The sequence below is a fragment of the Oncorhynchus kisutch genome, unplaced genomic scaffold, assembly GCF_002021735.2.
Source record: "Oncorhynchus kisutch isolate 150728-3 unplaced genomic scaffold, Okis_V2 Okis03b-Okis08b_hom, whole genome shotgun sequence".
NCBI lineage: Eukaryota > Metazoa > Chordata > Actinopteri > Salmoniformes > Salmonidae > Oncorhynchus > Oncorhynchus kisutch.
In genome coordinates this window covers 14,858,797-14,884,433 of record NW_022261980.1, presented here as the reverse complement: position 1 = coordinate 14,884,433, position 25,637 = coordinate 14,858,797, and the positions used below count along the sequence as shown (strand labels likewise).

The following is a 25,637-nucleotide window of genomic DNA, read 5'->3' as shown; positions in this document are numbered from 1 at the left end:
CCATCACGCACTCCTGCCATCCATCACGCACACCTGCCATCCATCACGCACTCCTGCCATCCATCACGCACACCTGGATATCCATCCCGCACACCTGGATATCCATCACGCACACCTGGATATCCATCACGCACACCTGGATATCCATCACGCACACCTGGATATCCATCACGCACACCTGGATATCCATCACGCACACCTGGATATCAATCACGCACTCCTGCCATCCATCACGCACACCTGCCATCCATCATGCACTCCTGGATATCCATCACACACTCCTGGATATCCATCACGCACTCCTGCCATCCATCACGCACTCCTGAGATCAATCACGCACTCCTGCCATCCATCACACACACATGCCATCCATCATGCACTCCTGCCATCCATCACCCTCCTGCCATCCATCTCGCACACCTGCCATCCATCACGCACTCCTGCCATCCAACACGCACTCCTGCCATCCATCACGCACACCTGCCATCCCTCGTCACGTGCTTCAGCGTTATTGGACTCACCTGGACTCACTTATCACCTGCCTTCCCTCGTAACGCGCTTCAGCGTTATTGGACTCACCTGGACTCACTTATCACCTGCCTTCCCTCGTAACGCACTTCAGCGTTATTGGACTCACCTGGACTCACCTATCACCTGCCTTCCCTCGTAACGCACTTCAGCGTTATTGGACTCACCTGGACTCACGTATCACCTGCCTTCCCTCGCAACGCGCTTTTAATTTTATTTTTAAAGTGATTTGTCTGACAAATCAGATCAAAACATCATGACTGGTTGTGTTCATTCAACATTAAAAGGGATTTTTAGAGTAAAATGACATGTCAGTTAATATAAAACCCATAGAAAATGTTGCACGCACATAGGAGGTCACGTGACCCCCCCCCTTCCCCATGGAAATGAAATGCCCCGTCCAACTGATTGGTTGTGGCGCCGGCCCTGGAGTCTGGAACTCCTCCTCCACTGTCACCCTATGTCATCTCATCATGACTTTGTGCCTTTGATTACCAACATTACTGAAACGGATCCTTATAACAAATCCATCAGCTCACAAATAAAACCTCCCTTTATAGCTCTAACACCATTACCCCACACAGCCAGCCTGCAGAGAGAGAGAAGAGAGAGGAGAGAGAGGAGAGAGAAGAGAGAGGAGAGAGAGAGAGGAGAGAGAGAAGAGAGAGGAGAGAGAGAAGAGAGTGAAGAGAGAGAAGAGAGAGGAGAGAGAGAAGAGAGAGAAGAGAGAGAGAGAGAGAGAGAGAGAGAGAAGAGAGAGGAGAGAGAGAGAAGAGAGAGGAGAGAGAGAGAAGAGAGAGGAGAGAGAGAGAGAGAAGAGAGAGAGAGAGAAGAGAGAGAGGAGAGAGAGGAGAGAGAGAGAGAGACAGTGAGAAACAGATAGAGAGAGGGAGAGAGACAGAATGGGAGTGAGAGAGAGAGACAGTGAGAGAGAGGAGGGAGAGAGACAGTGAGAGAGAGAGAGACAGAGAGAGACAGAGAGAGAGAGAGAGAGAGAGAGAGCTAGCCCCACTACTAATGACTTAGTAAATCCCATCCATATATTGCTTAGCAGCCGGGTGGCCAGGTGCCCCTCCTCTCCTCATGATTCACACTACAGCTTGGTGTGCTGCCGTTTTATTGGGTCATTTGTGGCACATCGCTGGCGATTGCAGCCATCCATCTTGGAGACAGTGTGTGCGTCATACCTCTGAAAACCAGGCTCAGTAGAACCTCTCTGGTCTGAATGAACTATGTTGAGGTGAGGTACATCATGTCCTGGTATAACAGACAGGATGTTGAGGTGAGGTATGTCCTGTCCTGGTATAACAGACAGGATGTTGAGGTGAAGTACATCCTGTCCTGGTATAACAGACAGGATGTTGAGGTGAGGTACATCCTGTCCTGGTATAACAGAAAGGAAGTTGAGGTGAGGTACATCCTGTCCTGGTATAAAAGACAGGATGTTGAGGTGAGGTACATCATATCCTGGTATAACAGAAAGGAAGTTAAGGTGAGGTACATCCTGTCCTGGTATAACAGACAGGATGTGGAGGTGAGGTACATCCTGTCCTGGTATAACAGACAGGATGTTGAGGTGAGGTACATCCTGTCCTGGTATAACAGACAGGATGTTGAGGTGAGGTACGTCCTGTCCTGGTATAACAGACAGGATGTTGAGGTGAAGTACATCCTGTCCTGGTATAACAGACAGGATGTTGAGGTGAGGTACATCCTGTCCTGGTATAACAGAAAGGAAGTTGAGGTGAGGTACATCCTGTCCTGGTATAAAAGACAGGATGTTGAGGTGAGGTACATCATATCCTGGTATAACAGAAAGGATGTTGAGGTGAGGTACATCCTGTCCTGGTATAACAGACAGGATGTTGAGGTGAGGTACATCCTGTCCTGGTATAACAGACAGGATGTTGAGGTAAGGTACATCCTGTCCTGGTATAAACAACAGGAAGTGGCTCTCAGTTTAAAGAACAACAACGTCCAGAGGAACCGAGGGGCACCAACTGTTATCACACCGGGAAATCAGATCATGGAGAAAGTGGAATCAAGGTGGAGGTTGTTTTAAATTAGATGAACTATTATGGGACACATGGAGGGAATTGAATTGACTCACGGATAGGTCATCTCTACTGTTTACTTGATACCTTAGTTGGAACACACATTCAAATTCAGTTACTTAAAGCACCATGAGGCGAGAAGCAGAACCGAGAGGTGTGGAGTCAACAAAAAAAATGTTGAGATTACTCCACACCTTAACCACCAAGAATCAAAAAGTCGACTCCATAAATCCTGGAAGGGTCCACCATAGCAGAACCGAGAGGTGTGTTATCAGAGCCAGAAATCAGAATCAGTGGAAGGAGGAGGGTGTTGTTGAGAGTAAACAATCCCCTATTATGGGATGCCTGGTTAAAAGGGAATCAACTGACTATTTGATAGGAACATCATGCTCACTTCATGAACTTGAAAGGATGAATGAGAGTACAGAGTATTATAGACAGATGTATCAGTCTGATTAACAAGGAGTACAGAGTATTTTAGACAGATGTATCAGTCTGATTAACAAGGAGAGAGTACAGAGTATTATAGACAGATGTATCAGTCTGATTAACAAGGAGATAGTATTATAGACAGATGTATCAGTCTGATTAACAAGGAGAGAGTACAGAGTATTATAGAAAGATGTATCAGTCTGATTAACAAGGAGATAGTATTATAGACAGATGTATCAGTCTGATTAACAAGGAGAGAGTACAGAGTATTATAGACAGATGTACCAGTCTGATTAACAAGGAGAGAGTACAGAGTATTATAGACAGATGTATCAGTCTGATTAACAAGGTGTACAGAGTATTATAGACAGATGTACCAGTCTGAATAACAAGGAGAGAGTACAGAGTATTATAGACAGATGTATCAGTCTGATTAACAAGGAGAGAGTATTATAGACAGATGTATCAGTCTGATTAACAAGGAGAGAGTATTATAGACAGATGTATCAGTCTGATTAACAAGGAGAGTATTATAGACAGATGTATCAGTCTGATTAACAAGGAGAGAGTACAGAGTATTATAGACAGATGTACCAGTCTGATTAACAAGGAGAGAGTACAGAGTATTATAGACAGATGTACCAGTCTGATTAACAAGGAGAGAGTACAGAGTATTATAGACAGATGTACCAGTCTGATTAACAAGGAGAGAGTACAGAGTATTATAGACAGATGTACCAGTCTGATTAACAAGGAGAGAGTACAGAGTATTATAGACAGATGTACCAGTCTGATTAACAAGGAGAGAGTACAGAGTATTATAGACAGATGTACCAGTCTGATTAACAAGGAGAGAGTACAGAGTATTATAGACAGATGTACCAGTCTGATTAACAAGGAGAGAGTACAGAGTATTATAGACAGATGTACCAGTCTGATTAACAAGGAGAGAGTACAGAGTATTATAGACAGATGTATCAGTCTGATTAACAAGGAGAGTATTATAGACAGATGTACCAGTCTGATTAACAAGGAGAGAGTACAGAGTATTATAGACAGATGTACCAGTCTGATTAACAAGGAGAGAGTACAGAGTATTATAGACAGATGTATCAGTCTGATTAACAAGGAGAGAGTACAGAGGATTATAGACAGATGTATCAGTCTGATTAACAAGGAGAGAGTACAGAGTATTATAGACAGATGTACCAGTCTGATTAACAAGGAGAGAGTACAGAGTATTATAGACAGATGTATCAGTCTGATTAACAAGGAGAGAGTACAGAGTATTATAGCGAACGAGTCTGCAGCTATCAGCAAACGGCCTGCACCACACTACACATTGGTCATCTACAACGCATCAAAAGACAGTAAGTGTGTGTTAATAGGAATCTACATCCAATACGTCATTTTAATGTTGCCGATGCAGCTTTGCAACTTCAGAGGATTATTGAAGTGGCCCTGACCTATAGTATATTTCAAGAAAACAAATGGCCATTGGGTTTAAAAAAACAAACACACAAAAAAAACAAGCTCCTACAGGTTTTTAATTGTAAGCGGGGAGCGATTTCCTACCATAAGTCATTCTGGAAGGGCACTAGCAACCCTTCAGGAATTTCATTGCTTTAGAATACTGAGGCCAGCAAAAAAGAGAGAACAAGGGATAGGGAGGGAGGGAGGGAGGGGGAGAGAGAGGGAGGGAGGGAGGGGGAGAGAGAGGGAGGGAGAGAGGGAGGGTGGGAGGGTGGGTGGGCGGGAGACAGAGGGAAAGAGGGAGGGAGGGAGGGAGACAGAGGGAAAGAGGGAGAGAGGGAGGGAGACAGAGGGAAAGAGGGAGGGAAAGAGGGAGGGAGGGAGGGTGGGTGGGTGGGCGGGAGACAGAGGGAAAGAGGGAGAGAGGGAGGGAGACAGAGGGAAAGAGGGAGAGAGGGAGGGAGACAGAGAGGGAGGGAGACAGAGAGGGAGGGAGACAGAGAGGGAGGGAGGGAGGGAGGGAGGGAGGGAGGGAGGGAGGGAGGGAGGGAGGGAGGGAGGGAGGGAGGGAGGGAGGGAGGGAGGGAGGGAGGGAGGGAGAGGGCGGGCGAGAGGGAGAGAGGGCGGGCGAGAGGGAGGGAGACAGAGCGGGAGAGGGAGGGAGACAGAGAGGGAGAGAGGGAGGGAGAGAGACAGAGAGAGAGACAGAGATGAACTGTCTTTGGAGACGCTCCAAGTTACAGGCAACGCAGTGTGGACTGGAGACTAGGAGTTAGCTGAAAGCCCACAGGCAAGGCAGTGTGACCTGGAGACTAGGAGTTAGCTGAAAGCCCACAGGCAAGGCAGTGTGACCTGGAGACTAGGAGTTAGCTGAAAGCCCACAGGCAAGGCAGTGTGACCTGGAGACTAGGAGTTAGCTGAAAGCCCACATACAAGGCAGTGTGGACTGGAGACTAGGAGTTAGCTGAAAGCCCACAGACAAGGCAGTGTGGACTGGAGACTAGGAGTTAGCTGAAAGCCCACAGGCAAGGCAGTGTGGACTGGAGACTAGGAGTTAGCTGAAAGCCCACAGGCAAGGCAGTGTGGACTGGAGACTAGGAGTTAGCTGAAAGCCCACAGGCAAGGCAGTGTGGACTGGAGACTAGGAGTTAGCTGAAAGCCCACAGGCAAGGCAGTGTGGACTGGAGACTAGGAGTTACCTGAAAGCCCACAGACAAGGCAGTGTGGACTGGAGACTAGGAGTTAGCTGAAAGCCCACAGGCAAGGCAGTGTGGACTGGAGACTAGAGAAGAATGGGTAGTGCCAGCTGAAATGATTTACTACAAAAACTATGATATACGCTGCATTTGGAAAGCAGACCCCTTGACCCCCCCCCCCCAAAAAAAATTACTTTACAGCCTTATTCTAAAATAGATTAAATACAGTTTAAAAATCCTTGGTGCATCAAAGCTGGAACCGAGAGACTGAAAAACAGCTTCTATCTCTGTAACGATTCTCGTCCTCTTCTTCTGACGAGGAGTAGCAAGGATCGGACCAAAATGCAGCGTGGTATGTATCCATAATGATTTAATGATTTATTTAATTAATACAAAATAACAAGAGAATCAAAATGAAAACCGAGTCCCGAATGGTGCAAACACTGAAACGGAAAAATAAACACCCACAAAACACAGGTGGGAAAAGGCTACCTAAGTTTGATTCTCAATCAGAGACAACTAACGACACCTGCCTCTGATTTGACAACCATACCAGGCCAAACTCAAAAACCAACATAGAAAAACAAACAGACTGCCCACCCCAACTCACGCCCAGAGAGAATGATTTATTTCAGCTTTTATTTCTTTCATCACATTCCCAGTGAGTCAGAAGATTACATACACTCAATTAGTATTTGGTAGCATTGCCTTTAAATTGTTATGTCAAGCGTTTCGGGTAGCCTTTGTGATGGCCACTCCAATATCTTGACTTTGTTGTCCTTAAGCCATTTTGCCACAACTTTGGAAGTATGCTTGGGGTCATTGTCCATTTGGAAGACCCATTTGCGACCAAGCTTTAACTGATGTCTTGAGATGTTGCTTCAATATATCCACATAATTTCCCCCCTCATGATACCATCCATTTTGTGAAGTGCACCAGTCCCTCCTGCAGCAAAGCACCCCCACAACATGATGCTGCCACCCCCGTGCTTCACGGTTGGGATGGTGTTCTTCGACTTGCAAGCATCCCCCTTTTTCCTCCAAACATAACGATGGTCATTATGGCCAAACAGTTCCCTATTTGTTTCATCAGACCAGTGGACATTTCTCCAAAAAGTACGATCTTTGTCCCCACGTGCAGTTGCAGACCGAAGTCTGTCTTTTTGATGGCGGTTTTGGAGCAGAGGCTTCTTCCTTGTTGAGCGGCCTTTCAGATTATATCCATATAGGAATAATTTTACTGTGGATATAGATACTTTTGTACCTGTTTCCTCCAGCATCTTCACAAGGTCCTTTGCTGTTGTTTTGGGATTGATTTGCACTTTTCGCACCGAAGTACGTTCATCTCTAGGAGACAGTACGCGTCTCCTTCCTGAGCGGTATGATGGCTGTGTTGTCCCATGGTGTTTATACTTGCGTACTATTGTTTGTACAGATGAACGTGGTACCTTCAGGCGTTTGGAAATTGTTCCCAAGAATGAACCTGACTTGTGGAGGTCCACAATTTTTTTTCTGAGGTCTTGGCTGATTTCTTTTTATTTTCCCATGATATCAAGCAAAGAGGCACTGAGTTTGAAGGTAGGCCTTGAAACACATCCACAGGTACACCTCCAATTGACTCAAATGATGTCAATTAGCCTATCAGAAGCTTCTAAAGCCATGACGTAATTTTCTGGAATTGTCCAAGCTGTTAAAAGGCACAGTCAACTTAGTGTATGTAAACTTCTGACCCACTGGAATTGTGATACAGTGAATTATAAGTGAAATAATCTTTCTGTAAACAATTGTTGGAAAAATGACTTGTGTCATGCACAAAGTAGATGTCCTAACCGACTTGCCAAAACTAGTTCGTTAACAAGATATTTGTGGAGTGGTTGAAAAACGAGTTAATGACTCCAACCTAAAGTGTATGGAAACTTCCAACTTCAACAGTAAATGGTTTAACATGAACTGCACTAGCTAGCTAGCTAAACTCAGCTCATCATCAATGGTATCAAGCACATCAAAAACATAGACAACTAGCGGTCTATATTGATGTGGTTCGAATTACTAAACATTTGGATGAACAAATATTTTATGAAAACATGATGTGATGTACGACAGGTTTGTGTTTCAGAAAAGTTGATGACGTCTCTTGTAACGTGCATCGGGCCAACAGAAATTGCGTCCAAATTGCTCCGTGTGACACAGGTTTCAGAACACGACATAAAGCCAAGGCTAAATGTGTAGAATTGCAGGAACCTAGCTTAAAAACAGCAATGTTTTTACCAGAAAGGTGAGATGTTAACCTTAAACTAATGAAGATTGCAGCTGCTGGCTGGGCTTGGTTAAACTAATGAAGATTGCAGCTGCTGGCTGGGCTTTGGTTAAACTCATGAAGATTGCAGCTGCTGGCTGGGCTTGGTTAAACTAATGAAGATTGCAGCTGCTGGCTGGGCTTGGTTAAACTAATGAAGATTGCAGCTGCTGGCTCGGCTTGGTTAAACTCATGAAGCTGCTGGCTAGGCTTGGTTAAACTAATGAAGATTGCAGCTGCTGGCTGGGCTTGGTTAAACTCATGAAGATTGCAGCTGCTGGCTCGGCTTGGTTAAACTAATGAAGATTGCAGCTGCTGGCTGGGCTTGGTTAAACTAATGAAGGTTGCAGCTGCTGGCTGGGCTTGGTTAAACTAATGAAGATTGCAGCTGCTGGCTGGGCTTGGTTAAACTAATGAAGGTTGAAGCTGCTGGCTAGGCTTGGCTAAACTAATGAAGGTTGCAGCTGCTGGCTGGGCCTGGTTAAACTAATGAAGGTTTCAGCTGCTGGCTGGGCTTGGTTAAACTAATGAAGGTTGCAGCTGCTGGCTGGGCTTGGTTAAACTAATGAAGATTGCAGCTGCTGGCTGGGCTTGGTTAAACTAATGAAGATTGCAGCTGCTGGCTGGGCTTGGTTAAACTAATGAAGATTGCAGCTGTTGGCTGGGCTTGGTTTCCAATGGAGGAAGTGTTTTAACCCATTCTTAGTTTGTGAATTCTAAATTCTGTACTGGACTAGTTACACAGAGACTGCTGAGGGAAAACTGCTATAATATGGGCCGGAATGAAGCGAATGGAATGGCATCAAAGACCTGGAAACCATGGAAACCATGTGTTTGATACCATTCCACTGATTCCGCTCCAGTTATTACCACAAGCCCGTTTTCTCCCCAACCTCCTGTGCTGTGTGACAATAATCCCTATGAGCACGAGACAGTACGTATCTTTCAACGGTCTTGTGCTCACTGGGGTAAATTGCGATTGCAGCCTCAGTCCATAGTCGTCACGTGTTTCATTAATAAAGGGAAGTGCAATTAACTGTCTCCGATCCATTGAATTAACATACGGATGGTAAAGCACGTGTACTGTAGAAAATAAACTTACTGTAGGATTTCTTTGCGCGTGAAGAATGTGCAGTCCTGGAAAGAGACAAAGGAACGTTAAAAATCCCGTTGGAATGAACAGACTAGCCTAGCAGAACAAAGATAGAAGGTTTAAATGATTGGGCGGTGTGGCAGCAGCTCTCATTTGATGCCAACCATTGGGCACTAAACCCTGGGAGTGTTTAGATGAGGTACTCCACGCTCAATGGGGTTTACCACAAATCAAAGGTTTTACGTGGCGTTATTATGAAACGAGCTCATTTATTCCTTTGTTTGGTGGTAACCAAACCTGTACACCTCAGCGATAATTTAGCGTGCGCTGGCAAATTGACACGCTATTTCATATACAGCGCACTACTTTTGATGAGGGTTCTGGTAATAGGGAATAGGGAGCCGTTTGGAATGGAATCTTACAGTATATAGCCAGTAGTCCACCTACCTGGGATTTATCTCAACCACCCAACAATAAACAACTATAGCGCACGGAAAATGATCCGTGTGTAAGAGAAAGATACATTTGCCTGAAAATAAACTTATTTTCATTATGGTCATTTGCAATTCTTCGTGACGGATTAATTTCCCGAGGTTTTCGATTAAAAATAGGGATTAATAAACATAAATTGGCCTATCTAAACTACTTGTATTTGATATGACAATATGGAAATTAAGTAGCCTAAATGAGATGAAGAAAAAAAAATTTGAACACATTTTACCTGATATGCCTCGAACTGTTCATCAGTAAATATCGTTTGCTTATTACCCATCCTGGTTGAGTATTTTCCCCATCACACAGATACATTACATTGGACGTTCGTGACGTGCTTATTTCTGTTTCAGTCATTTAAGACGACATCGTCGCATTATCTTGTGAAAGATTTCATTCATAAAAACCCAACGTGGATTTAACGAACAAAAACGCGTTGATTAGAAATGCAAAATCTCAAAGAACAGGTGATTTTGTAAAGAGGTGTGACGAAAAATACAAATATATTCCTTCCCCTGCATCCTTGGAGCGGCAGCGTGGCGAGGGGTAGGTAGGGTACCACTGACTCTGCCCTTGTTGACCGTTGTCTCATCACTGGACTGTTTCAGGATGTTGCAGCCGATACAGTAGCCTACCGTCCCAGACCAAGACAAGCCAGCAGGCGGCGTCATTTAGGCAGCCAAGTGGTCAGATCTGTCCAGCTATGTGATGGGTTCCTATGGTATATGGTGCCACATTACGCTGCTTTTTAAAACACCATTAGAAGTTATATACAGTAAATCTAACGGAAGCTACTGTCTAGAGAGCTAACGGAAGCTACTGTCTAGAGAGCTAACGGAAGCTACTGTCTAGAGAGCTAACGGAAGCTACTGTATAGAGATCTAACGGAAGCTACTGTATAGAGATCTAACGGAAGCTACTGTCTAGAGAGCTAACGGAAGCTACTGTATAGAGAGCTAACGGAAGCTACTGTCTAGAGATCTAACGGAAGCTACTGTCTAGAGAGCTAACGGAAGCTACTGTCTAGAGATCTAACGGAAGCTACTGTATAGAGATCTAACGGAAGCTACTGTATAGAGAGCTAACGGAAGCTACTGTCTAGAGAGCTAACGGAAGCTACTGTATAGAGAGCTAACGGAAGCTACTGTCTAGAGATCTAACGGAAGCTACTGTCTAGAGAGCTAACGGAAGCTACTGTCTAGAGATCTAACGGAAGCTACTGTCCAGAGAGCTAACGGAAGCTACTGTATAGAGATCTAACGGAAGCTACTGTCTAGAGAGCTAACGGAAGCTACTGTCTAGAGAGCTAACAGAAGCTACTGTATGGAGATATAACAGAAGCTACTGTATAGAGAGCTAACGGAAGCTACTGTATGGAGATATAACAGAAGCTACTGTATAGAGAGCTAACGGAAGCTACTGTATGGAGATCTAACAGAAGCTACTGTCCAGAGAGCTAACGGAAGCTACTGTCCAGAGAGCTAACAGATGCCACTATAGTTTTGAATATAAAAATATGAAGAAATATGGATTATATCCATAGAGGAATCTGTCATTTTAAAATGTAATAGAAGTTTAAATGACTCACAGAGAAGATTACACAATACTAGTAAGGAGAAATGTCAAAGACGACCTAGACTGGTAAATGTTAATAGATAGGCAAGCCCTTTGTACCAATGTACTTAGGATACCTACATGTAAAACATTAACAGAGAGACTGGATGGAAAATGTGTGAACTGTGAATGAACTGCAGCTTGCAGGCTACCAGTCTGTCTTTCTCTCTTCTCTCTGCAGATTTACAGAACATGAAATGAGCCACTATTTTAGAGGAATAGGTGTCCTCATACCTGCAACCAACCAACCAACCCTGTTACATGTGATAATTATATGGCCCCTATAGTCTACATTTGTAGGCTACTTTACATGTGGTCATTATATGGCCCCTATAGTCTACATTTGTAATCTACTTTACATGTGGTAATTATATAGCCCCTATAGTAGTAGACTACTTTACATGTGGTAATTATATGGCCCCTATAGTAGTAGACTAATTTACATGTAATAAAAATATGGCCCCTACAATAGTAGGCTACTTTACATGTGATAATGATATGGCCCCTGGACTGTGATCACACAGTCCCCTGGAACAGCTGGTACTCTCATGCATGGTTCAGTGTTGCTTGCCTCAAAGCAAGCATAGAAGACATTTAGCTCATCAGGTAGGTTCACATCACCTCAATACCATCAGATGAATCCTGGAAAATATTCCAGTCAGTGCTAGCGACAAAGTCCTGTAGCTTAGCATCAATGAGCGCCTCCTGTTTGAGTTTTTGCTTGTAAACAGGAATCAGGAGGATAGAGTTACGGTCAGATTTGCCAAATGGAGGGCGTGGGAGAGCTTTGAATGTGTCTCTGTGTGTGGAGTAAAGGTGATCTAGAGTTTTGTCTACTCTAGTTGCACAGGTGACATACTGGTAGAAGTTAGGTTAAAAAAATAATAATTTCAGTTCCACTGCAATAAAAGCACTGGCCTCAAGAAGCGTCACCTCTTGATGAGCAATTTCATGCTTTCTTATGGCCCTATGCAGCTGGCTGAGTGCAGTCTTAGTGCCAGCATCGGTTTGTGGTGGTAAATAGATGGCTACAAAAAACATAGATAAAAACCCTGTGGCCTATAACCTATAAATAATATAATATAGATCTATAGTCTGAATCTGTAGTCCTTTAACAATAGGTTAGATCCATAGTATGAATCTGTAGTCCTATAATAATAGGTTAGATCCATAGTATGAATCTGTAGTCCTTTAACAATAGGTTAGATCCATAGTATGAATCTGTAGTCCTTTAACAATAGGTTAGATCCATAGTATGAATCTGTAGTCCTTTAACAATAGGTTAGATCCATAGTATGAATCTGTAGTCCTTTAACAATAGGTTAGATCCATAGTATGAATCTGTAGTCCTATAATAATAGGTTAGATCCATAGTATGAATCTGTAGTCCTATATTAATAGGTTAGATCCATAGTATGAATCTGTAGTCCTATAATAATAGGTTAGATCCATAGTATGAATCTGTAGTCCTATAATAATAGGTTAGATCTATAGTATGAATCTGTAGTCCTATAATAATAGGTTAGATCCATAGTATGAATCTGTAGTCCTATAATAATAGGTTAGATCCATAGTATGAATCTGTAGTCCTATAATAATAGGTTAGATCTATAGTATGAATCTGTAGTCCTATAATAATAGGTTAGATCCATAGTATGAATCTGTAGTCCTTTAACAATAGGTTAGATCCATAGTCTGAATTTGTTTCTCTACAGATGAAGCTAACGTGATGAACAAAGAGAAGGGAAGCCTGCCATCTGGTGGTGGACATATGTACTGTAGAAAGGATTGGATGGAGGATGTATCAGTGGTGTCAAACTCATTCAATGGAGGATTCGTTGTTCTTTTAAATGAAGACCTAGACAACCAGGTGAGGGGAGTTCCTAACTAATTAGGGACATTCATTCATCAATCAAACACAAGGGAGGAGCGGAAACCCGCAGTCACTCGGCCCTCTGGAATTAGTTTGACACTCAACTATGAAGTACATAGTTGAGTTGTACAACAAAGTAGAAGTGGTGGAACCAAACGTCATACTTCTAGTAAAAGTTAAAATATCTTAAAAGAAAATGACTCAAGTAAAAGTCACCCAGTAAAATACTATTTGAGTAAAAGTATATAAAAAAAACTATTACTTTAAAGTATTTTCACTTAAATACTTTACACCACTGCAAAGTAGACATATTATGTCGATCAAAAACAGTAATGTTCAACATGAAAGCATTTCAATAAAATAATACATCACGGATTTATTTCACGCTGTAGTATTAGGATAAACAGACATTAGATACGTTGCTTATGGTACGTTTTTTCACGCAGGTGTCTACGTCATCGTTTCCCACCCCGGAAGTCCCGTTAACGGCAGAGCGGTGCAGGACCACATTAACACAGGACTATGGCTAGCAACGTGTGGAGGTCAATGGTAAGAAAATGCCGTTTGTCAGCGTAAAGATAATCGAATGTAACTTGGCCATGTATTGGATTTATGTTTGTGTAATGTAAGTTCGTGTTCGGATGACTTTGTCGGATGTATAATGTTGTTTTCATGGGTTTTCTGTGAGGCCTTTTACTGTGCGTGTGTCCTTGTCCTGCTACTACCGTAGCGAGCTATGCTATTAACCAACCGCTTTTTATCCGCCTAATGCTTGACAAGTGACATTTCGTGTTTGTCAATATGTTTTCTGATTCAATCACACTCGACTAGAGATGGTGTGTGGATGTTGTTGGGATACGTTTTTATCTGCGCGGTAGTAATTTAACCTTCCTCCTCCAGCTCTCTCACGTCGTGGGGGCGGCAAAGAGACCGACGGTATGTTTCAGAAGGGGGGTAAGTCAAGGACTGACAAATAGACAAGTCGACTCCTGTTTTTTTATGAACTTTTCCCTCGTTGACAAAAAGCCTGAAATGATGTAATTCATGATCCAGTGTTTTTAGTGCTAGTATGTAATCCCTCTAAAAACCGATTTTAATATGGGTTTGTTTTCTCTTTACAGCTGCAAACGGTTACGTTAATTCCTGGGGATGGAATCGGTCCAGAAATATCCGTGGCTGTAATGAAGATTTTTGAGGCTGCTAAGGTAAACTGGAAAAGCTGTCAAACTCTCTCTCTCACACACATGGACAGAACATTGAACCCCAGTCCTTCCTGTACCATTTGTGTCCTCTCTCTTACCACCTGTTAGGTTCCCATCCAGTGGGAGGAGAGGAATGTGACAGCTATCCAGGGCCCAGGAGGTAGATGGATGATCCCTCCAGACTGTAAGGAGTCTATGGACAGGACCCTGATCGGGTTAAAAGGTAGGTAGCAGTTACAGAGATCCTATGGTAGTAGCTACCTGCATGGTCATGATGGACATAGTGTACTGAAGTCAGCTGGAATAAAGAACGTCATGCAGGCGGCATCGTAGGGGGTAGTATGTAGGGTTCGTAGGGGGTAGTATGCAGGGGTTCGTAGGGGGTAGTATGCAGGGGTTCGTACGGGGTAGGGGGTAGTATGTAGGGGTTCGTAGGGGGTAGTATGTAGGGGGTAGTATGTAGGGGGTAGTATGTAGGGGGTAGTATGTAGGGGGTAGTATGTAGGGGGTAGTATGTAGGGGGTAGTATGTAGGGGGTAGTATGTAGGGGGTAGTATGTAGGGGTTCATAGGGGGATGGTATGCAGGGGTTTATAGGGGATGGTATGCAGGGGTTTATAGGGGATGGTATGCAGGGGTTTATAGGGGATGGTATGCAGGGGTTTATAGGGGATGGTATGCAGGGGTTTATAGGGGATGGTATGCAGGGGTTTATAGGGGATGGTATGCAGGGGTTTATAGGGGATGGTATGCAGGGGTTTATAGGGGATGGTATGCAGGGGTTTATAGGGGATGGTATGCAGGGGTTTATAGGGGATGGTATGCAGGGGTTTATAGGGGATGGTATGCAGGGGTTTATAGGGGATGGTATGCAGGGGTTTATAGGGGATGGTATGCAGGGGTTTATAGGGGATGGTATGCAGGGGTTTATAGGGGATGGTATGCAGGGGTTTATAGGGGATGGTATGCAGGGGTTTATAGGGGATGGTATGCAGGGGTTTATAGGGGATGGTATGCAGGGGTTTATAGGGGATGGTATGCAGGGGTTTATAGGGGATGGTATGCAGGGGTTTATAGGGGATGGTATGCAGGGGTTTATAGGGGATGGTATGCAGGGGTTTATAGGGGATGGTATGCAGGGGTTTATAGGGATGGTATGCAGGGGTTTGTAGGGGATGGTATGCAGGGGTTTGTAGGGGATGGTATGCGGGGGTTTGTAGGGGATGGTATGCGGGGTTTGTAGGGGATAGTAGCCTGTAGGGCTCGGTATGCGGGGTTTGTAGGGGATAGTAGCCTGTAGGGCTCATGGGGAATAGTGGGGATTGAATGGGACACGGCCTTGATGAGAGAGGTCAGGCGACCGGTGTGGAAGCCCGTCTCGAGGTCAACATGTCTATGCTCCAGTACATCCCTGTCTTCAGTAGACGCAAACAGAAAACGTTTTGCGATGGAAAATTGGAAAGGGTATTTTATTCTACCTGTACATAGTCTTTCCCTGTTTGTCTGTTTCCATTTGGTTCCTAATGAACAGTAAACTGGTGTTTAAAGTCCCAGTGTTGTCAAAAATTAGACTTCTGTGTTTTTATATATATATACTCTCCATCCATCCACACGGAGGTTGGACCAATACTGTGATGTTTTGAACATGAGGATAATGTCCTTTTAGTGTAAGAGATGTTTTAAAAGACCACCTGCAATGTTATGATGGGATGGAGTTTAGTCTGCCTGGTGATGTTATGATGGGATGGAGTTTAGTCTGCCTGGTTATGATGGGATGGCGTTTAGTCTGCCTGGTGACATCACCTGCAATGTTATGATGGGATGGAGTTTAGTCTGCCTGGTGACCTCTGCCAATAACAGCTAGTTTTCAGTTTTCCCCTCACCACTCACTTTGGTTACCTTGAAATGATCACAATAAGGTGTTCCATTGTTATCCAGAAATTATTTGACATTGAGATAAAAAAATTAAAAAAGGTCTGCGTTGGTCTTTTAACCTCCCCCTTCTGTGTGTAGGCCCCCTGAAGACCCCCATCGCAGCCGGCCACCCCTCCATGAACCTGCTCCTCAGGAAGACCTTTGACCTGTACGCCAACGTGCGGCCCTGCGTGTCCATCGAGGGCTACAAGACCCCCTACACCGACGTGGACCTGGTCACCATCCGAGAGAACACCGAGGGAGAGTACAGTGGAATCGAACACATAGTATGTCGCTATGGTTACCACGGTCACGGTCAGGAGGAGAGAAATGGGACAAAGTTATGAGTGAAACCAGTTTGTTTTTTTTCAAATGTGTGGATTTCAAACTGAATCTGTAAAATGCCTGCAGCTAACACTGACTACAGAGGAATAGACCAGGGAGCAGTAGCTACCTCGTATGTTAAAATGCCTACAGCTAACACTGACTACAGAGGAATAGACCAGGGAGCAGTAGCTACCTCGTATGTTAACATGCCTACAGAGGAATAGACCAGGGAGCAGTAGCTACCTCGTATGTTAACATGCCTGCAGCTAACACTGACTACAGAGGAATAGACCAGGGAACAGTAGCTACCTCGTATGTTAACATGCCTGCAGCTAACACTGACTACAGAGGAATAGACCAGGGAGCAGTACCTACCTCGTATGTTAAAATGCCTACAGCTAACACTGACTACAGAGGAATAGACCACATAGCAGTAGCTACCTCGTATGTTAACATGCCTACAGCTAACACTGACTACAGAGGAATAGACCACATAGCAGTAGCTACCTCGTATGTTAAAATGCCTACAGCTAACACTGACTACAGAGGACTAGACCAGGGAGCAGTAGCTACCTCGTATGTTAACATGCCTACAGCTAACACTGACTACAGAGGAATAGACCACATAGCAGTAGCTACCTCATATGTTTGCTGGAATAGTTGTTCAGGAGAATAATTTTAATTGGCTGATCCCTCCTACTGACCAGAGGGGAACGCTACAAAACGGAATCAATGAGTTAGCCAGCTAACTTTGAGAAAGAACCAGAAATAACGATGGATTTTTTTTGTGGGGGAGGGGTTTAAAGAAAGCTAAACTTGTGTGTTTTTGGTTGTCGAATCATTTAGTCCATTTCAAACTTTATCTTTCTAAATAAAAAATAATTGTCAAGTTAGCTAGTGAACTCCTTGATCCTGCGTTGTAGTCAACCCCTCTGGGGGGGGGGGGGGGGGGGGGGGGGGAATACTCTTACAACATTAGCATGCAGGGATGTGTTCATCCGGTATGAAATGGAGGTGAAACAAGAGGTCCTACCTGAACATGACCCAAGAAGAATGTTCAGGTGACTCGTTTTTAATGGCTACGTTGTGCCCTGCTGAACATGACCCAGTGTTTCAACACTGGGGTGGGTTCTTCATTAGGGCATCTGGTGTAGTTTTCGGAGCAAATGTCAGTACTAAAATGGTTGCGGTTGGTTTGACAGTTTATTTTTACCTTTATTTTACTAGGCAAGTCAGTTAAGAACAAATTCTTATTTTCAATGACGGCCTAGGAACAGTGGGTTAACTGCCTGTTCAGGGGCAGAACGACAGATTTGTACCTTGTCAGCTCAGGGGATTTGAACTTGCAACCATTCGATTACTAGTCCAATGCTCTAACCACTAGGCTACCCTCTCAGTAACTGAGAAGTCACGTTGACTGTGATGTGACTACTCTGGACCGTCGTTTTCAACTCTTGATAAGCAGCTGTTTTCAAGGCTGAGAACTGAGCAGTCCGTATTTTCACTGTGGTGTTGTGTGGAATCGGTGTCCTCGGTTATTGAAACTGTTTTATCTGGGTTGGACAGGGCACCTCACATCACAGGTGATTGGTTATTCTCCAGGTGTTCCTTAGGTAAGCCAGAGGAACAGCAGCTTCACTAACCAGACCACCACCTCAGTCTCTAACTCTAGCGTGCCCGAATGTACACTCCCGATCAAACGTTTGGGGTCACTTAGAAATGTCCTTGATTTTTGAAAGAAAATCACAAAAAACTTGGTCCATTTTAAAATAACATCAAATTGATCAGAAATACAGTGTAGACATTGTTAATGTTGTGAATGACTATTGTAGCTGGAAACGGCAATTTTTTATGGAATATCTACATAGGCGCACAGAGGCCCATTGTCAGCAACCATCACTCCTGTGTTCCAATGGCACGTTGTGTTAGCTAATCCAAGTGGATCATTTTAAAAGGCTAATTGATCATTAGAAAAAAATTGTTGCAATTAAGTTAGCACAGCTGAAAACTGTTGTCCTGATTTAAAGAAGCAATAAAACTGGCCTTCTTTAGACTCGTTGAGTATCTGGAGCATCAGCATTTGTGGGTTCGATTACAGGCTCTAAATGGCCAGAAACAACTTTCTTCTGAAAGTTTCTCTTCTTGTTCTGAGAAATGAAGGCTATTCCATGTGAGATATTGTCAAGAAACAGAAGATCTCGTACAACGCTGTGTACTACTCTCTTCACAGAACAGTGCGAACTGGCTCTAACCAGAATAGAAAGAGGTGTGGGAAGCCCCGTTCCACAACTGAGCAAGGGGCCAAGTAGATTCGTGTCTAGTTTGAGATAGAGACGCCTCACAAGTCCTCAACTGGCAGCTTTATTAAATAGTACCCGCAAAACACCTGTCTCAACGTCAACAGTGAAGAGGCGACTCCGGGATGCTGGCCTTCTAGGCAGAGTTCCTCTGTCCAGTCTCAACGTCAACAGTGAAGAGGCGACTCCGGGATGCTGAATGACCCAAAGCACAGCTCCAAACTATGCAAGAACTATTTAGAGAAGAAGCAGTCAGCTGGTATTCTGTCTAATGGAGTGGCCAGCACAGTCACCGGATCTCAACACTATTGAGCTGTTGTGGGAACAGCTTTACCGTATGGTATGTAAGAAGTGCCCATCAAGCCAATCCAACTTGTGGGAGGTGCTTCAGGAAGCATGGGGGTGAAATCTCTTCAGATTACCTCAACAGATTGACAACGAGAATGCCAAAGATCTGCAAGGCTGTAATTGGGGGTGAAATCTCTTCAGATTACCTCAACAGATTGACAACGAGAATGCCAAAGGTCTGCAAGGCTGTAATTGCTGCAAATGGAGGATTCTTTGTCAAAAGCAACGTTTGAAGGACACAATTATTATTTCAATGAAAAATCATTATTTATAACCTTGTCAACAAGATTATATTTCCACATTTTGTAACTCATTTCATTTTTATTTTGAAGTTATTTATTTAAACTTTTATTTAACTAGGCAAGTCAGTTAAAAACAATGGCCTAGGAACCTGGGTTAACTGCCTTGTTCAGGGGTAGAATGACAGATTTGTACCTTGTCAGCTCGGGAATTCGATCTTGCAATCTTTCGGTTACTAGTCCAACGCTCTAACCACTAGGCTACCTGCCGCCCCATCGTGTATGTTTTCATTGAAAACAAGGACATTTCTAAGTGACCCCAAACGTTTGAACGGGTAGTCTATGTTCATCAACTTCTCTCTCCAGTTCTCCTTCTTTTGTTCACTTAGTTTTTTTTTCTCCAACTAAAAGGTTTTATGTGTTATTCCTACATGTGCTGTCTTAATTTGATCACTCTGCCGTATAATGTTTTGCAGGTACTGCTAACTTGTAGTGTATTCAATGTTTTAAAAGGCTTCCAAAGTTTGACATTTCCAATTTCAGACATGATTTTCCCAAATAAAAAAATGTATCTACCCTTAGAAAAATGTACATTTAAAAAATAATAATCCACATAATCATTTCCTGTTGCTGCAGGATTTACTTTCCTACTGGGGAAACTGGTCAAATTAAGATGGCACATCTGGAATTTCTTGATGTCACTTCCTTTACGGTGAAATCCTATTGTTTGTAGTTGTCACCTCAGGCTGAGAGTACTTCTAGTTCTTTTCCACTCACGGTGATGTAATGAATACCTTTTCATACGTCTTCTCTTCCAGTTTCATTGTTCCAGTTCAATTGTTTTTTTAAAGTGGCTCAGTTGTCTTTCCCAGTTGTTACCGTCCCTCCAAAACATTTTGACCAAAGTAGGACATTTAGATATTGTATTCTGTATGATTTAATGAAGTCCTCTATTGTATGATTTAGGCTCAGGTGATTGTCCTCTTCTCTTGTAGATCGTTGACGGCGTAGTTCAGAGCATCAAACTCATCACGGAAGACGCCAGTCGACGTATCGCCGAGTACGCCTTCGAGTACGCAAGAAACAACCAAAGAAACAGCGTCACGGCCGTTCACAAAGCCAACATCATGTAAGTCTCTCTAGCTCCAGAATCAAACGGGCGGTGGAGTCTAACAAATTGTACTTTAAAAAAAAAAATTATTGTGCCGTTGTGGATCATTTAAAAAAAAAAAAAAGGATTTTTTAAAGAGAAGCAAATATCGACTAAATGTATGATCACTATGGGTCAATTACAAGTCGAAACAGAATGATAAGATATTGAATGTTACGTACAACATATTTAACAGATGTTATCGCAGGTGCAGTGAAATGCTTATTTGTTCCAACAGTGCAGTAATACCTAGCAGCACAAAACAATACGCACACATATACAAATATATTAAATAAATAAATAAAATATCAGAACGAGCACATCGAATGGCACCAATATTCAGGCATTAAACTTAACGTGCCCGGTGTGTTTTGATGTGACCAGGAGGATGTCGGATGGGCTGTTCCTGAGGAAATGCAGAGAGGTGGCTGAAAACTTCAAGGACGTCAAGTTTACTGAGATGTACCTGGACACCGTGTGTCTCAACGTATGTGCCCTCCTTTACACTATCCTTCCTACGTGACGCTGTTTTGATGCACATGTCTAAAGCCTGATTTTACAACTACCGTGTCAATCGGAAGACCGCTCCCGTCTGCGTGTCTCCGCGCACCTCCCTTTGAAAGGGGACCTTGCGGATGCAGAGATTTGACCATGCCGACGGGAGTGGAAGTTCGATATTGCATCGTTCCGTTGGCGCAGACCTAGCAGATGACCCGGAAGCAGAAGGTAGAAATTAGGCGTAATCGGGTTCTCTTGTTGGAGATGGAAACGGGGCTTAATCAAGTTCTCTTGGAGATGGAAATTAGGCGTAATCGGGTTCTCTTGTCGGAGATGGAAACATGGGGCGTAATCGGGTTCTCTTGTCGGAGATGGAAACATGGGGCGTAATCAGGTTCTCTTGTTGGAGATGGAAACATGGGGCTTAATCGGGTTCTCTTGTTGGAGATGGAAACATGGGGCTTAATCGGGTTCTCTTTTTGGAAGCGGAAGATCAAATCAAATGTATTTATATAGCCCTTCGTACATCAGTTGATATCTCAAAGTGCTGTACAGAAACCCAGCCTAAAACCCCAAACAGCAAGCAGTGCAGGTGTAGAAGCACGGCTTTATGGAAACAGGGCTTTATGGAAACAGGGCTTTATGGAAACAGGGCTTTATGGAAACAGGGCTTTATCAGGTTCTCTTGTTGGAAGCTGGAGATGGAAACATGGGGCGTAATCGGGTTCTCTTGTTGGAGATGGAAACGGGGCGTAATCGGGTTCTCTTGTTGGAGATGGAAACATGGGGCGTAATCGGGTTCTCTTGTTGGAGATGGAAACGGGGCGTAATCGGGTTCTCTTGTTGGAGATGGAAACGGGGCGTAATCGGGTTCTCTTGTTGGAGATGGAAACATGGGGCGTAATCGGGTTCTCTTGTTGGAGATGGAAACGGGGCGTAATCGGGTTCTCTTGTTGGAGATGGAAATGGGGCGTAATCGGGGTTGTCTGGTTGGAGACGGAAACACGGGGCGTAATCGGGTTCTGTTGTTGGAGCGGGAGATGGAAACGGGGCGTAATCGAGGTTCTCTTGTTGGAGACGGAAACACGGCGTAATCGGGGTTGTCATGGTGAATGTTTCAGATGGTGCAAGATCCCACCCAGTTTGACGTCCTGGTGATGCCCAACCTGTATGGTGACATTCTCAGGTTAGTTACTATTTATTTGCATGCATCTATATTAATTAATCGCTATTGAATGCAATTTGTTTTAAGCTATTAATTCAAACATTTTAATAGCTTGGCAGAGTTTGGTCTTATTGGGCCTAATACTGTGTTTCATGTGTTGTGCTAATGTGACTAGATGATTCTGCTAACTAAAGGCTGCGGCTGCTACTACAGATAGAGGTGTGTGTCATGTATTGCAGTGATCTGTGTGCTGGACTTATTGGCGGTCTGGGAGTCACTCCTAGTGGAAACATTGGTGCCAATGGAGTCGCCATTTTTGAATCGGTTTGTCTCGCTCTTTACTTGGCTGTATTTATCATCTGAATATGTTTAGCTACTCTGGTCTCAACTGTTTTGATAAAAGGCTTCTTGTCCTGTAAACAGTCTATTGTGCAATAGATAATAACTAAACATGTTTGTTTTTTTGTTGAAGACTTCCCTCCCTTTTCAACAAAACAATTTTTAATACGAGATATTTCAATAAGTTGTCCATTTCTAATGGATGTACGGAAGCTTGTTCCAGTGTTGAGAGTAGTAGACGTTTTAAATCAAATTTATTTATATAGCCCTTCGTACATCAGCTGATATCTCAAAGTGCTGTACAGAAACCCAGCCTAAAACCCCAAACAGCAAGCAATGCAGGTGTAGAAGCACGGTTTTAACATTGTCCCCTCTACCCCCCTGTGGTATCTAGGTCCATGGGACGGCCCCCGACATAGCCGGTCTGGACATGGCCAACCCTACAGCTCTGCTGCTCAGTGCTGTGATGATGCTGCGTCACATGGGCATGCACGACTACGGCAAGAAGATCGAGACCGCCTGTTTCGACACCATCAGAGACAAGAAGGTGGCTAGTTGTTTATTTTATTACCCCCAATAGTGACTATTGTGGCTCTTGCATATCGGTGCCGGGAATACATTTGGAAAGTGGAGGTGCCCCGGGGGGAGAAGTAGTGGTGCTTCCTTGTTCTTGGAGGACCACTCAGTCTGCTCTGATGCCAGATTATATGGTGGATGTCTGGCTAGTTGGTTTACAATATGTTGTCTCCCCTGGACACCACACCTCCTTCCAGTTGCCAATGCTCTTATAGATTTTTTTTCTTCTGCAGATCGAACATAACAGATTTTTGTTCAGTTGGTCATTGTATGCAAAAAAAAAAAAAGAATCTGCTTTTGTCTTTTCAATGAATTAATTGGGCTGTTTTTTTTCTTCTATCCTCTCCCAGGTGTTGACCGGGGACCTCGGTGGGAAGTCGAAGTGCTCAGAGTTTACAGAGGAGATCTGCCGTAGAGTGCGAGACATGGACTGAAAACGACGGGCTGTTGATTTTCTGAAGACTTCATAATAATTCAACCGCTGCTTTGAACTTACTCCTAAAGACTCTGGGGGGGCGTTCCAGGTTGTCAGTTCCGCAGTTACGATGCAGCTGCATATCTTAGATTACTATATTATATTTATGTCGGTTCCTGAGAATGGACAATTCTCCAGGTTTTCTAGAAATAGAAATTCGATAATTTGTGCAGTGTGACTGAAATAAATCACCACCTGGAACGCGCCCTACATGGATGGGTATTCACTCTTAAGGTGTATTTAAGCACAATTTTACTCACATGATCATTTCATGGGGCAAACTTCCCCAAAGTTCTACTTGCCTCTATACTACGTGGCACTCCTCCTGTGTTGTCCGGCAGTGGTTCTGATCGTTTGCTAGTTAGATTTTTTTTAACGGTAAATGTAATGCTAACGGCTTCAATGTACTGTATTTATTGTTACCAGTCGGGGTTCCTGTGCATGAATGGATTGTATTGTACCAGCGTCTCATGTCTCTCTTTTCTGTTTCGAGATCATACATAAAAATCACATGACTTTAAAGCCTGATGTCTCATTCTTCCTGTTAACAGGTACAAGTGTATTGTTATTGCAATACAAATTGGATTAATTTTCAACCCGATTTGATTACTTATTATCTAAAGCAGACATTTGTGTTTATGGCAGGGTCACTTTCACCTACTGGTACATAATATCGTCAAACATTTGTCAGCTGATTTCAGTCTGCGTCCTGATTGTTACAGTATTACTACCAATCTGGCAACCCAGATGAGAGGATGCTTCCGGTTGTCACTCGTCGCCACAGACAAAATAGGCTTTTATAAAAATAAAATGAAAACAAAAAGTAGCTGTTTGGTCTTTTAATTTAGGGTTAAGCTTAAGGTTTGTAGTGTGGGTTAGGTTTAAAATCTGATAATTAATTTTTTTGAGACATTTGAGAAATAGTCTAGTGTTTATGAATAATGAGTTTGTGGCTGTGGTAACCAGTGACTACCACGCTTCCGTCCTATCTTCTGTTCCGCCTATTCTGTGTAACGTCATTAAACTAACGCCTTCTCGTTTCCCCCTGTACTGTTACTGTACGGTTAGTTAGTGTAACGAAGAGGTGTTTGCTACGGTCCAGACATTTTTATCAAATTTCGGCAAGAAAGAAGCGAGGGTGGAGAGATGGCGAAAACCTATGATTACCTTTTTAAATTGCTTCTCATCGGGGACAGCGGTGTCGGCAAGACATGTCTCCTCTTCAGATTCAGCGAAGATGCGTTCAACACTACCTTCATATCAACAATAGGTCCGTTTCTCTTTCTACAATTGAGTGGGTTTTTTGAACAACTGCATGCTGCTGAAAATGCTACATTACATATCGCAAATCTACTGTATGCTGTTGACAGATAGTGGGACGAATTCGCGACAGGAAACGGGCCTAGAAGCATCATCTTGTGCCAATTCAGATATAGTAAATGGTTTTATTACATTGAATTATCTCATGTTTTATACTGTAGGCCTGGTTGTATCACCCTGCTAACTCTGTATTTGTGAGCTAAGCTGACATCTATTTTCATAGGCTCATATTTGTGACCTGTTGGCTGTCAGACAGCTTGGTTGTCAGCTGTAAGGGGGGGCTCCTGAATGGCACTGACAGTATTCCTGACCAGGGCTTTGTTTTATCAGACAAAGAACATAACATTATACAGGTAACTGCCAAAATAATTGAAACACTTGAGTAAATGAGGGATACAAAGTATATTGAAACACGGGTGTGATTCCTGAGTTAATTAAGCAATTAACTATCCATCATGCATTGGGTCATGTATGAAAATGCTGGGCAGGCCATTATTTTGGCTACCATGGCTATGCCCCCGTCCACAGGGCTGGAGTGGTCACTGAATGGTTATATGAGCATGAAAACAATGTAAAACCATAGGCCATGGCCGTCTCAGTCACCAGATCTCAACCCAATTGAACACTTATGATTCTGGAGTGGTGACTGAGACCAGTGTTTTCCACCACCATCAACAAAACACCAAATGATTAAATTTCTCGTTAAAGAATGGTGTCTCATCCCTCCAATAGAGAGT

The 25,637-nt window shown here is 43.5% G+C and overlaps 3 protein-coding genes across 5 annotated transcripts in view; 2 read left to right on the top strand and 1 right to left on the bottom strand.

The window, feature by feature from the left end:
- The window catches only part of LOC116352965 (calcium and integrin-binding family member 2), a 38,718-nt gene extending 28,221 nt beyond the window's left edge, over window positions 1-10,497 (bottom strand). Inside the window, exons 1-2 of the mRNA XM_031812962.1 lie at window positions 9,794-10,497; window positions 9,082-9,116 (exon numbers count right to left, since the gene is read on the bottom strand). Coding sequence (XP_031668822.1) covers window positions 9,082-9,116; window positions 9,794-9,844 — 86 coding nt within the window. The 5' untranslated portion in view covers window positions 9,845-10,497. The remainder of the gene's footprint in view (window positions 1-9,081; window positions 9,117-9,793) is intronic.
- A 2,994-nt stretch (window positions 10,498-13,491) lies between these two features.
- LOC109887235 (isocitrate dehydrogenase [NAD] subunit alpha, mitochondrial) lies at window positions 13,492-24,102 on the top strand. Of its 2 annotated transcripts, none has more exons than XM_031812359.1 (11): window positions 13,492-13,600; window positions 13,952-14,005; window positions 14,173-14,256; window positions 14,362-14,476; window positions 16,266-16,453; window positions 20,373-20,506; window positions 20,912-21,014; window positions 22,147-22,211; window positions 22,430-22,514; window positions 22,924-23,076; window positions 23,456-24,102. In XM_031812359.1, the coding sequence occupies exons 1-11, from the start codon at window positions 13,574-13,576 to the stop codon at window positions 23,537-23,539; spliced, it is 1,092 nt and encodes a 363-aa protein (XP_031668219.1). In that variant the 5' UTR covers window positions 13,492-13,573; the 3' UTR covers window positions 23,540-24,102. The 2 variants fall into 2 exon arrangements, with proteins under 2 accessions (XP_031668219.1, XP_031668220.1); XM_031812360.1 differs by having other exon boundaries at window positions 13,500-13,600; window positions 13,952-13,987.
- Window positions 24,103-24,606: 504 nt separating this feature from the next.
- The window catches only part of LOC109877118 (ras-related protein Rab-8B), a 35,875-nt gene continuing 34,844 nt past the window's right edge, over window positions 24,607-25,637 (top strand). The window contains exon 1 of one of the 2 annotated variants that reach the window (XR_004206695.1): window positions 24,607-24,850. Coding sequence is in view for 1 of the 2 variants with exons in the window: in XM_031812361.1 (XP_031668221.1) it covers window positions 24,727-24,850 (124 nt within the window). In the remaining variant the exon portion in view is untranslated. The remainder of the gene's footprint in view (window positions 24,851-25,637) is intronic. The other variant, XM_031812361.1, reaches the window with a different exon arrangement.